General features: G+C 45.6%; 1 protein-coding gene across 2 annotated transcripts in view; it reads right to left on the reverse strand.

Moving 5' to 3' along the window:
* FAM81A (family with sequence similarity 81 member A) overlaps positions 1-12,656 on the reverse strand; it is a 39,828-nt gene that overhangs the window by 11,802 nt on the left and 15,370 nt on the right. For both annotated transcript variants that reach the window (XM_035132252.3, XM_088657295.1), the window contains exons 3-5: positions 12,338-12,611; positions 10,704-10,822; positions 1,224-1,353 (exon numbers count right to left, since the gene is read on the reverse strand). In XM_035132252.3, coding sequence (XP_034988143.1) covers positions 1,224-1,353; positions 10,704-10,822; positions 12,338-12,611 — 523 coding nt within the window. The remainder of the gene's footprint in view (positions 1-1,223; positions 1,354-10,703; positions 10,823-12,337; positions 12,612-12,656) is intronic.

Below are 12,656 nucleotides of genomic sequence, written 5' to 3' on the forward strand. Positions count from 1 at the left end.
GCTGCCTCAAACAGAATGCCAGTACTGTAAAGCCAAAACGAGCTCCCACCTTCCAGCAGGTGTACAGTCTGGATTTGGGTTTCCCCTGGAGGACCTGAGGTGTTTTGTAACATTTGGTTCATATTCACATATACCAGCAGAGCATAAGTGGAGGGAAAACAGGTGGCACTCCTAGAAAGCAACAGATCCACTAACCCAAATCAGATTCCAGGAGAGAAGCCTCTCAGCTTCAAGGTGTTTTCAGCTGTCTCACAGCTCTCTTTGCCTCTCACTCTCCATTGCCAACCCTTTTGCACATACACTGTTGGCATCAGGCTCTGTCCCCCACAACCCCTTAGCTGGAGGTGGAGGGTGTCACCTACACCAAGCTGTGGCAGCACTCTCTTTTCAAAACACTCAACAGAGATTGCCACCTCTCAAAAGACCCTCCCTGGACAATCAGATCCCACCTTTGTCAGTTATTGCTCTTCTAAATGGTCAAAGCACATCTCTTGTTTACATAGAATTGTCACAGACTCTTGTCTTTTGCATTTCATGGCCATCTGGGTGTGTGTGTGTGTGTGTGTGTGTGTGGTTCATATGTAGCAATAAGCCAAATCATGGCTTAGTGTGGGTGTGTGGACCCAGACAGATCACAGCCACTTTGCTCATCTTCTGGTCCTGCTGCTGCTGAACAGCTGGCTGCACTAAACTATGGCTTGGCTTAGCATGCTTGTCAGCTCCTGAGCTCATGGTTTGTCTCACTCCAGTTTGCTTTCCATCCTTGGTGTTAGTCCTGCCCCTGTGGCCCGAGAGAGAACAAATGCCTGCTCCATCTTTTGTGTGAGAGACATCCCATCAGATAGCTAAAAACTGCCCTACCCATCTCCCCTTCAACTGTTCTTCTCCAGGCTAACCAGGCCCATATTTTTCAGCCATTCCTTATAGGACTTGGTTTCCATCCTGATCACCCTTCTCTGGACACATTCCCATTGGTCTACACTCTTCTTAAATGTAGTACCCAGAATGGAATAAAGAGTAAATGTGACTTTTCAAGATCTGGACACTATGCTCTCCTTCATGGAGCTGAGGGTTGTGTTCACCTTTTCAGGCTGCCCTATGCTGAGAATTATTTTAGGACTGGGAAATATTCCAGTTTTCCTTGATATTCATAACTGAAAAGCAGATACATCTGATACAGTAACTAAGAATTATGTGGGATCCATTGTTTTTTCATATCTTACCTGTATTTCTGCTTCTTTTATCTTAGACTCCAATATCAACTTGGTCGCCTGCTGATCTTTGCTTAGGTTCTGTAGTCTTTCATAGGTAACTTTGTGTTCAGCAGACAATCTGGCTAGCCCAGTATCACACCTATTCAGGAACAACAGGGATTATTTGGAGTTGTCATAGGCACTTTTTCTCTTGCCTCCCGGCAGCTTATTCCAAAAATACTCACCTTACCTGCCATACTATCACAGACTAGAATGTCATTTAATTGTTGATAATTTTATTACCGTGCTCTTTAAAAAAGAAGAAGTTTGAATTCGGACACACTTCTGGCACATGGGGGTTTTCAAACTCGCACTCTGAACCTATGCCAACTTACTCATAAGAAAAGCAGAAGGTTTGGCAGTAGAGTCAGAGCATTGGTCCATCTTGCTTGGTGTTGTCTATGACTGCAGCAATTAGGGGCTGCTCTACCCAAAAAACCAATACAGAATGGAAATGTATAGGGGAATACATGAAAAATATGGTGTTAATGCAGAACTTCTAATGGGCAATTGTTAAGTTATGTAAGGATAAAAGAAGCAATCGCAATTCACTAGACATTATAGAAATAAGCTCTTATGCCATTACTGTATACTAAAGCAACTAGAAACAATTTAGTGACAGTAAGATCTCACACAGGTGAAGGGAAGCAATGGGGAGGAGGGGAGGGATAGATAGTATTTAAGAAATAAAATAACATATGCGAGAGAAAAGGATGTAATAGATTCTTACAGAATAGCAACACAATGTAACTAGAACAGAAGCTAAATGAGGAAGTGAATGTATTTTTATTAATGTATTTATTATTATTATTCCTTATTGGAAGAAGGTTATGTTGACTTAGTTTCTCTTTTGTCTTTTTCTCCCCCCCCCCCCTTTATAATGTGTTGCTTGTATATGGTGTATGTGCAGAATAAATAATAATAAAAATAGTTTGGTGTTGTCTACAGTGACTAGCAGCAGCTCTCCAGGATTTCAGGCAGGAGGTTTCCCTCAGCCCCACCTGGAGATGGAACCTGGGACCTTCTGTATGCAAAAGAGGTGCTCTGCCATTGAACCCAGCCACAAAGGTGTCAGAGCTGATTCAGTGTTGATCCTCTGTGCAGTGTCCACATAGAGCCAAACTATTTTGAAAATGGGTTCTCATGTGAATCCCCTAGAGCCCGGGTCTCCACTTCCTTTTGATCCTGCAACTTCTCCACATGTGTAATCACCTCCTCATTCACTGATCTCCCTACCTGGCCTGTTCCTGTTCATAATACCAACGGCTGTTCTCTTCTGGCACAACTGTGTCACAGTTGGCAGCCACTGGCTTAGTTACGCTCACATCAGAGAGAGGTGCTGGACAAAATTGTATCTGGTAACTGAGTTGTATAACAAACATGGGGAATGGATTTCCATGTACACAATTAACAGTTGTTGAATATAGAAACTGCTAAGATAATAGACCTAGCTCCTGTGTTTTATATAAAACTAGCTGGCCCTGCCAGGCCCTGTAGGCCCTAAATGGTCCCTCAGAGTCCCCCTTCAGACCCCCCTGTAGGCCCTAAATGGTCCCTCAGAGTCCCCCTTCAGATCCCCCTGTAGGGGAGTCTGAAGGGGGACTCTGAAGACCCCTTTCACAGACAAAACCACAGGGGGGCCTACAGGGGGGTCTGAAGAAAGACTCTGAGGGCCCATTTCACAGACTAAGCCACAGCAACGCGTGGCAGGGCCAGCTAGTTAATGATAAAAATGATAAATTGGTGATAAAGCTCATATACAACAGTGGACACAAACCTCCACTATAATATGATATAATGTAATACAGATATGGATAACAACCAATAAACAACTGAAGACCCGTGTATCAATTAAAATGCATCATGATACTAAATTTAAGTTTTATTGAAGTTGAACAACCAATATGAAGGCTATCTAAAACAGAAATAACAGTCCATGAAAACTGTAACATAAATAATAGTCCAGTATAAGTTATATGAATTCCGCATATGTGAAGTCAGGTGACATGTCTGATGCATCAAATAAAGCTGATGTACAGATTCCATGTGGCAGCAAATTTAATAGGGTGAAAATTCCAGAATACTGTATGTTTTCATTTTTGTGTTTCCTCAGAAACTACTGTGATGGATGGCAGCCAAGCTTGACTCTTACCAAGAGATTCCTAGTTGCACAACAATACAAAAATCCATAGGTAACATAAAATGGTAAGCCCTCATGGCAGATGTTCTGGGCTACAAATCCCATCAGCCTCAGCCAGCAAGGTTATATGATACTGGGACTGATGGAAGCTGTGATCCAAAACTTTTGGAGGACATCAGTTCAAGGAAGGCTTCTGTTCAAGAAACATCCAAATCTGTCTAGTAAAAAGTGGACTTGGGGTACACAGTCCCTCTTTTGAACTGGCTTTTGCTGCCTGCATAAAAGCTACCAGCTCTCCCCAACTTTCAGGAAAAAATGGTTCCTGAAAAGCTTTCTCTGCCTGCTACCCAGAAATAAACCCCATGTATGCTCCAGATATATCCAGATACAGAGGGGACACAGGTGGTGCTGTGGTCTAAACCACTGAGCTTAAGGCTTGCTGATCAGAAGGTTGGTGGTTTGAATCCCTGTGATGGGGTGAGCTCCGGTTGCTCGGTCCCTGCTCCTGCCAACCTAGCAGTTTGAAAGCATGTCAACGTGCAAGTATATAAATAGGTATTGCCCCAGTGGGAAGGTAAACGGTGTTTCCGTGTGCTGCTCTGGTTTCGCCAGAAGCGGCTTAGTCATGCTGGCCACATGACCCGGAAAAACTGTCTGCGGACAAACGTCGGTTCCCTTGGCCAGTAAAGCGAGATGAGCACCGCAACCCCAGAGTCATTTGCAACTGGACTTAACTGTCAGGGGTCCTTTACCTTTACCTTTATGCTCCAGATAAGCATGCTAGTATAGTGCGGTATACAAATTTGATAGCTAGATAGCTAGATAATTGTCTGGCTTTAGCAATCAACACCTTTCTTACACACACTCTTTTGCCTAGCATAATCCTCTCCTCTGTGTGGCATCCTCTATAGGCCAATGGCCCATCTAGTCCAGCATTCAGTTCTCACAGTGGATAGAGAAGTGTCTGTGGGATGCTGACAAGCTGGACATGAACACAAGAGCACTCTCTCCTCCTGTGGCTTCCAGAAACTAGTACTGTATTAAGATGCCTGCAAATGACTAGCCTGCTAGTGTTCCCTCTACTAGCTTAATTTGTTGCACTGGGAGGGGGGGCCTACTAGGGAAGATCTGTCATTACACCCTCTCTTATCCCAAGAGCGAGGGAAGAGGAAATACTGGTAGAATCCCAGACTTAACTGCAGCTCTGTGCCCTAGTGTTAACTTTCCTGCCCTTCACACTTCCATTTGTCTAGGCACAGGTTGGCAGTAAACAACAAGTTTTCCCTATGAAAGCAGTAGGACAAAATAAAACCTATTGGACTCGTGCCTAGGAATCGCAGCACAAACGGAAGTGTAGATGCGCCTTAGGTGCTGCTGAATCAGCAGCTGATGCCGCTCTCGGTTCTTCCCCTCCTCCCCGCAGAAAACCTGCTTCCCAGAAGGGCTAAAGGTAATGGTCCAGTCGTGACCGACTCTGGGGTTGCGGCGCTCATCTCGCATTATTGGCCAAGGGAGCCGGCGTACAGCTTCCAGGTCATGTGACCAGCATGACAAAGCCGCTTCTGGCGAACTAGAGCACGGCACGGAAACGTACCTTCCCGCTGTAGCGGTTCCTATTTATCTACTTGCATTTTGACGTGCTTTCGAACTGCTGGGTTGGCAGGAGCTGGGACCAAGCAACGGGAGCTCACCCCGTCGCAGGGATTCGAACCGCCAACCTTCTGATCGGCAAGCCCTAGGCTGAGTGGTTTAACCCACAGCGCCACCTGCGTCTGTCACCTAAATGCAGTTCTAATTTCACCACGGCAGCGTCAACATAGCGCATGCACGGAGAAATGGGCTAAGCCCACACACCATTGTGGTATTTGAGATGGGCTAAGCCCACACACCATTGTGGTATTTGAGATGTTAGGATTTCTGCTCCAGGAAATAACTTTTTCCAACGAATAGGTTTTTTCCCCCAGGAAAGCCGAATAAGAAATATATTTTTTGGCATAGGCTAACTTGAAATGAGGTCATTTCTAAAACATAATGCAGTATTCAAATTAGGAAGAATAAAAAACTTTCCCCCATTTTCTTTAGTTGGAAAAGGGTCAAGTGTTAACATGTGCTACGCAATATACTTCACAACTGATTTTTATTTTTTTTTAGTTACCTGATTTTTTCCATGGGCACAGCAGTCAGCAAATCAAAACAGTTAAGTGTGTTGGCTTATAATCTCATGCATTCTTACTAGGAAATAAGTCCTACGGAACTCAGTAGGACTTGCTTATGAGGAGGCGTGTATCGGATTGCACTGTGTGCAAAGTCTTAGGCAATATGAAAGGTTGAATTACAATAAATCAAAAGATTCAGTGGAATGTGGGCTGAATTAAGATAGCTTTTTTGAGAATGGCCCCTGTTAATAATGTAACTACACCTTCTGTACTTTTGCCATAATAAATTTGTGAGCATCCACAGACTAGCATGGCTACTGTCATCCTAAACACACTTAGCCCTACAGAGCACAGTGGAGCTTACTTCTGAGTAAACAGATGTAGGATTGTGCTACACATGTTAAGATTTGCCTGTTCTAATGTGATTTATTTATTTTTACTCAAGCACTTTTTAACACCTCCTGTTTTGGATATGTTTCCCAACATCTGACTTGGACTCATAGAAAGAAATCAGTTTGCAAACCTCTGAAAGGATCTGGATTTGAAAAGCAGCAGCAGCAGCAGCAGCAAGCGGGCTCACCAACACAAAAGCAATCGGAAAGAGCTGGTTTTTGTGCTAGATAGTATAATCTTGACAAACCAGAGTGAGTGTCTAAAATAAACTGTAAAATTATGGCACAGTGCTGTCTTCCAGATCTCAAAGAGGTAAAGGGAGGATTTCTTCCACTGTGTAGCTGAAAAGCCTTTTTAAAATCGCTGACAGTTCTAAGAAGCGGCTGCATAATGTGAAAAAACTCACTGTTCTATTACTTCTGCCAAAGCTGTGCCAAACAACACGCCTTGCGCTCTGTGAGGAAGGCACAGAAAAGATGTTTTGAAGTAAGGTGGGCCCTCCCTGGCCTCCATCGCAGCATGATGTTCCTCTTTGAACAGCCTGTTCCAGTGCAACAGAGGATGGTCAGTGTGACCCTCCAGAGTTCCTGACACAGCTTTGAAAGGGGGTTAGTCAGATTTGCAGAGGATTAGTCAGTCCATCCTTGGCTAGTAATGAGAGCTGCATGAAACTTCCACATTCAGAGGCAGTCTAACATTCAGAGCCAGTTATGGGGGATAGAAAGCAATAGCAGGGAGAATGCGACCTCCCTCTGCCCACAGCTCAGCTGTTACACACACCAGTGTCAGTGTCAGGACATACTGCAAGAGCAACTAAAGTGGCAAATGAGATGTGGCTCAACATCCTCTACTAAGCTGCAGATTCAGGAGCTAAGAACCCTTCACCTGTGGGGCATGCAAGCTAAAAAGCCTCTCACAGGGCTTTGCAGGGTGTGCTGTGCAATGTGAGAACTGTGTTGTTGGGACGTTGGATCCTGAACTATGTTCCTCAGGTCTTACACTGCCATTATTCTGAGCAACAAAACATCCTGAGAGCGGTAACATGGCTAGCCTTTGGTCATGTTCACACAACACTGTAAGCTGTAAACCGTGCCCATTTGATTTCCTCCTGGCTTGTGCTGAGAATAAACAAACCATTATCCCTGGCTTGGTTCTTACACCCCAGCCTTGACAGAGTACTCTGAGGAAGCTCTACAGAGACTCATCTCCATGGAGTTTGACCTTATCATCAGCTGGATGAAGACTAACACCTTGGGTCAGAATGTCCCAGTGGTGCAGTGTTCCCTGCCTGCACCCGGGGCATACGCATGCAGGGGCCAGCACACCATGGGCGGCGGGGGGGAGGGCACACCGCCAGAGCAACCCCTACCCACTGCTGTAAAGTGGGGTACATTCACGTTGCCCCACAAGCTCAGTGTTACTTTGCAAGATTTGCAAAAATGATGCAGGGTGCCCCAAGTAGGTGTGCACCCTGGCCCCTGCAAGCTCAGCGCTGCTTTTGTGAGCGGCATTGGGCTCGCAGGGGCCAGGGTGCATGCCTGTTGCGTCCTTGTCAGCTGCCCTCAGGATGCAACAGCTCACAACGGGGCAGGGCACTGTGATGCCCCCCCCAAATTGCACTCAGGGTGATGGCCCCCCTCAGCCCCTCTCCACACCATGCCACTGAGCACTCCACACAAATCAGCATTGGTTACCACATTCTTTAGGTGGTAGATGATTTTGTCTACTTGAGCTCCACCATAACCAGCAACCTCTCAATTGACAATTGACAAAAGAGTACTGGTAAGTATGTGAGAATGTGAAGCTAACAACCAATACCAAGATGAAGATCTACCAGGTTTGTGTGTTGAACACATTGCTTTATGGAAGCGAGTTGTGGGTAACTTACAACACTCAGGAGTGATGCCTAAACACTTTCCACATGTGCTTGCGTCAGGAAGATTTTGGGCATCAAATGCCAGGACAGAGTCTCAAACAAAGATGTGCTCTCTCAAGCCCACATTCCCAGCATGTTCACACTCCTGTCTCAGCAACATCTACCCTGACTTGGTCACGTCCACGGACTTGAAGATGGCAGGATCCCCAAGGATGTGCTCTATGGGGAGCTGGCTTCAAGTACCAGGCCCACTGGCAGACCAATTCTGCAGTACAAAGATGTCTACAAATGTGACATGAAGGCTGGCAACATTAATTGTGCCATGTGGGAATCCCTCGCAGATAACCACAGCACCTGGAGATAATCAGTCTGATTGTGTATCCACAGCAGTGACCAAAAGAAGAATGACCCCGGGAGGAGCACAGAAAGAAAAAAATGCCATCGTGCATCTGCATCAGCACAACTGGATGCCTTCAACTGCCCCAGCAGCAACAAAACATGTCTCTCCTATATTGGTCTCTACAGCCACAGCAGGTGCTATAACTCTCCAATGGTTTGACTTCACCCCCCCAAAGGCACACTCTTCCACTGTCTTCCGAGACAGATGGGTGCCAACAACAACACATTATAAATGAGCAGACGCAACAACTGTGTCACAGGGAAACACAGAAAAAGCAAGAGTGGAATGGAAGGAGAAATCATAGCTAAATGTTTCGGATCCCTCAGCAAAAAGAAATAGACTGGTGGTGGTGGCTCATAGGTTGAATGGAGTCCACCAAGACTCTCTATCAAACTCCCAGGACTTTCTCCAGGCCACAATCCACGTCAATCCTGCTTCACACTCTGCTTAATTGCCCTTGCCAAGCTAGACTATGTCCTTACATTTTAATAATGCCTCTTGTGCCCTGGATGGAGGATGGAGATGGGGGGGCACTAAGTCCCTGAAAGAGCTGTTTCCATTCAGAGTAGACCAGCCTTCCCCTAACATCTGGTGCCCTACAAATGTTGCTGGGCTCCCAATGCCACCAGTCCCAGCCAGCATGGCCACTGGTCAGGGATGATGGGGGTATCTGGAGCATGCCAGGTCAGAGAAAGCTGGAGTAAGCAATTCTGGGGTAGACTGACATGTGGCCTGGCTTAAGTCTATTAATGCAACTTCATGTATGTTACCACATGTGTCATTAGGGACCGTTGGGGCTGAAAAATGATCTGCCAAGGAGCTATGATCCCTCCCCATAGGAGGTCCCAGGCTCAGTCCCTGGAATCTCCAGGTAGAAGGATCAAGTAGCAGGTGAATGGAGGAGGCAATGCAGGGCTGGATGGACAAATAGCCCATCCTGTTGTAAGACATTTCTGCATTCTCAAGAATGCATGTGTATGCATATAATGTACATGTCAAGTAGTAATTTAACTGGTGATTGAACCAGCCTGCCGTCTTAGGAAATACAGTCAAAATTATAGGAATAAACATGGAATGGATGAATCTGCCAATTTTGGTTCCCCCTCATTGTTCCAATCTCAAATTTGGTTTAATGCACCTAGCCCATCATTTGCAATTAAAAAAGAAAGTCCTCCCAAACAGTTGTCAGTATTTTAGTGACTATTTAGCCTAACGTTTTCATTTAGGATGCAATTTTGCCCAACACACACATTTTTGCAAACAATTTTCCTTAATAGAATGCATGTTTTGTGTTGTTTTCACAAATTTATGTGTTTTCTGCACACTTTCCCCTAGCATGTTCAGAGATGTGCCTTGCTTTGTGTATTGCTTTCAGTAAGGGCAACTTTAGAAGGTTCACATAGAAAGTTTTGCAACCATAATCAAATCTCTCTCTCTGCCCCATCCTTGTTATAAACAGATCTGAAACTGCCCTTGAGCAAGGCAGTGGCAAGCCAGTGAATGGCTCAGACCCCCCCAAGTGGGTGTGTTTTTGGTCCACAACCGTTTTCTCACATAATCTTCTACAAAGAAGGATAATCTGCCATGCTGCAAGATACCCCAAGTTCTACCACCAAAGGGCAGCAGCCTGCTTTTTCTGACTCACAACAATGCACATCCCTGATCACTGGCACAATTACACCTACAATTTTTCAAAGAATATGATGACACCTACAAGGAAGAAAACAACAACTAGCTTTCAGAAACACCTGACAGTTTAATGTGCAGAAGCAGTAGGCTTCAGTGTGCTATTTTTGCTTTCCTTGTGTGGGAGAACAAATGATCAACAAATTGTCATGGACAGGGAATTTTGCTGATTGCTCCCTTCAGCTGGTCTTCAGCTGCTGAGCTGTGACCCAAAGGCAGTCATTCCCCATCAGTATTGCCACCATTTTCTCTTTGTCTTCTTTAAAGTGGGGAAGGCAAAAAGATAGTGGAGAGAAAACGAGAAACAGACCTCCACTAGAGACTTTGCCTGAGTCATTGCTTTGAAAATACTGATCTTTTACATGTGAAGAACTGAATGTTTTAGGCTGGGATGAAGTCTTTGCAAAACACCTTGTTGATTACTATTGGTGTTGTGCGTGACTGGAGAGGAACCATAACACAGTATGTAGAATATGCAGCAGCCTACCCCAACCTGGGGCACTCCAGATATTTTGGACCAAAACTCCCATCAGCCCCAGTCAGCACAGCTGTATGATGTGAGAGCTGATGGGAGTTGTAGTCCAAAATGTTTGGAGGTCCTCAGGCTGGGTAAGGCTGATCTATAGATTATATTCAGTCCCAAAGCATACAAAGCTTTGCAGAAGCAGCTGCTTCTCTGGTTTGCTTCAGTGCCACTGTGGTTGCAAGTATGGCTGATTCTGCCTGCCCACCTCCCCCCAAAAAACCCAGAAATCTGCTTTAGCTGCTAGAGAAATAACAACAACAAAGAAAAAATTACCTTGCAACCCGACCTCTGAGATCTCCCAGACCAGATAACTGACGCATCTCCAGGCTCTTCAGTGTCGAATTCGTCCCGTAACTGAGGTTATCCCTCACACGGATCTGTTCCTGTAGAGCCTATAATTGCAGAGGAGTGAAATGGGCAACTCCCCTCTTAAGTGTGTGGTGCAGAGAGGCTGATGGAGCGTGTCAGCTGGCCAGAGTCCTTCACACATGCTCCAGTTACCCCGGGGTTTGACCGCAGGACCCGTAATCCCCATGCACATTCATGCATCTACCCAAATCTTATCATAGACCATGCTGGCTGGGGCTGATGGGAACTGTAGTCTAAAAACCACTGAAGGGCACCAGGGTTAGATGGAAGGCATGGAGAATGGATCTATCACTGGCAGTTTTGTTCACATTCAGCCGCACTCTGCTGCTACATACCAACTGTGAGAGGAGGGTGCTCCCTTCATGCTGAGATTGTGGGCTACCCAGAGATATCTGGTTGGTCACTGTGGCAAGGAAGATGCCACAGAGAGAGGCCTTTAGTATACCTAAGCAGGACTCTGTGCTGACTGTGTATACATATTGTTGACACATGAAAGACACGCATGATCAAGCCCATCAACCTGGCTTGTGAAAGAACCACACACACAAAAAAAAAAATCCCTCCCATTATTTGCCCGTATACCACAGCCAGTTAGGGTTGCTTCACTGACAAGTGGTGTGTGTGTGCGTGTGCGTGTGTGTGTGTGCGTGTCTCTTTGTGATTTTGGGTGAAAAACCAGAAGGTGGTAATTATGCATCTCAGATATTTTGATTAATTAAAAACAAGTAGACTGCAATGTACCTTAGTGTGGATGGTAATTATCCCAGACTAATTAACACTGTGTGTAAATGTGTGATCTTATGTGTGTGGTACTCATTTGCTCTCAAATAGAACTGTAAAGAATTTGTCCCAATTCTTCCTGTAAATAAGCCTGCACCTTAGCCTAACGGCAGGTACATGAAACAATTGCATGTTTCTTCCCTGTGTATGTCCTATGTGCATAACAGGAGCCCCCCTGGATCAGGCCAATGCCAATGGCCCATCTAATCCAGCATCCTGTTCTCACAGAGGCCAACCAGATGCCTATTATGGGATGCCCACAAGCAAGTCCTGAGTGCAACAGCAGTGCTCTCCCCACCTCTGCATCAGTCTCTACTTTCCTCTGTGCAGAAATTGAGACTGTAGGTTCTTTGGCAGCAGTGAACTGTCTACTTGTACACTATAAAACACTAGGCACGTGGATGGCACTATCCAAGCAATAAATCCAACATTTGCTTTCTCTTGATTAAAAAGGAAACATGAAGAAGGGCTGCAGATTCTTAGGTTTGAACCACTAATGTGGTGTAACTCTTAGTGTTGGATAATGACCTGTAAGGCCTGGGTTCAAATTTCCATGAAGCTCACAGGGTGACAATGAGCCTACCTCACAGGGCTGTTGTGAGGATAAAAATGGGGAGGGGAGAACCATCTATACCACGTTGAGCTCCTTGGAGGAAAAGGTGGTATATAAACGTAATAAATTTAAAAACAAACAAACAAACCATGCACCTTCAGAAATTTTAAAATGTACACCATACCACTGGAGAATTACCACTGACCTCAATGTCCCGGTTCAGCTGCCTGACGATGGCTGTGATGTTGCGGATGTGCTCCTCCAAGAGCTGCCTGGCCAGCCGGTCCCCTCCGCCTTTGTTCTGCATCCTATGCAGCGTGCAAACAATGTCCTCCTTGATGCGAAAAGCGTGTTCCACAAGGGCGGCTGTCGTCTTCTCATGGCTGAGAATCCTGTCTTCTAGCTGGTCCACGAGTCTTGCTGACCCAAGAGGAATGGCCGTCAGAGCTTGGCTGTGGAGGGGGATGTTCCGGATTCGTCTAAAAGAAGGAAGTGATGGAGATGCTTGGTTTTTGGAGCAAGTG

Source organism: Zootoca vivipara, chromosome 13 (genome assembly GCF_965207765.1).
Source record: "Zootoca vivipara chromosome 13, rZooViv2.hap1.1, whole genome shotgun sequence".
Lineage (NCBI taxonomy): Eukaryota > Metazoa > Chordata > Lepidosauria > Squamata > Lacertidae > Zootoca > Zootoca vivipara.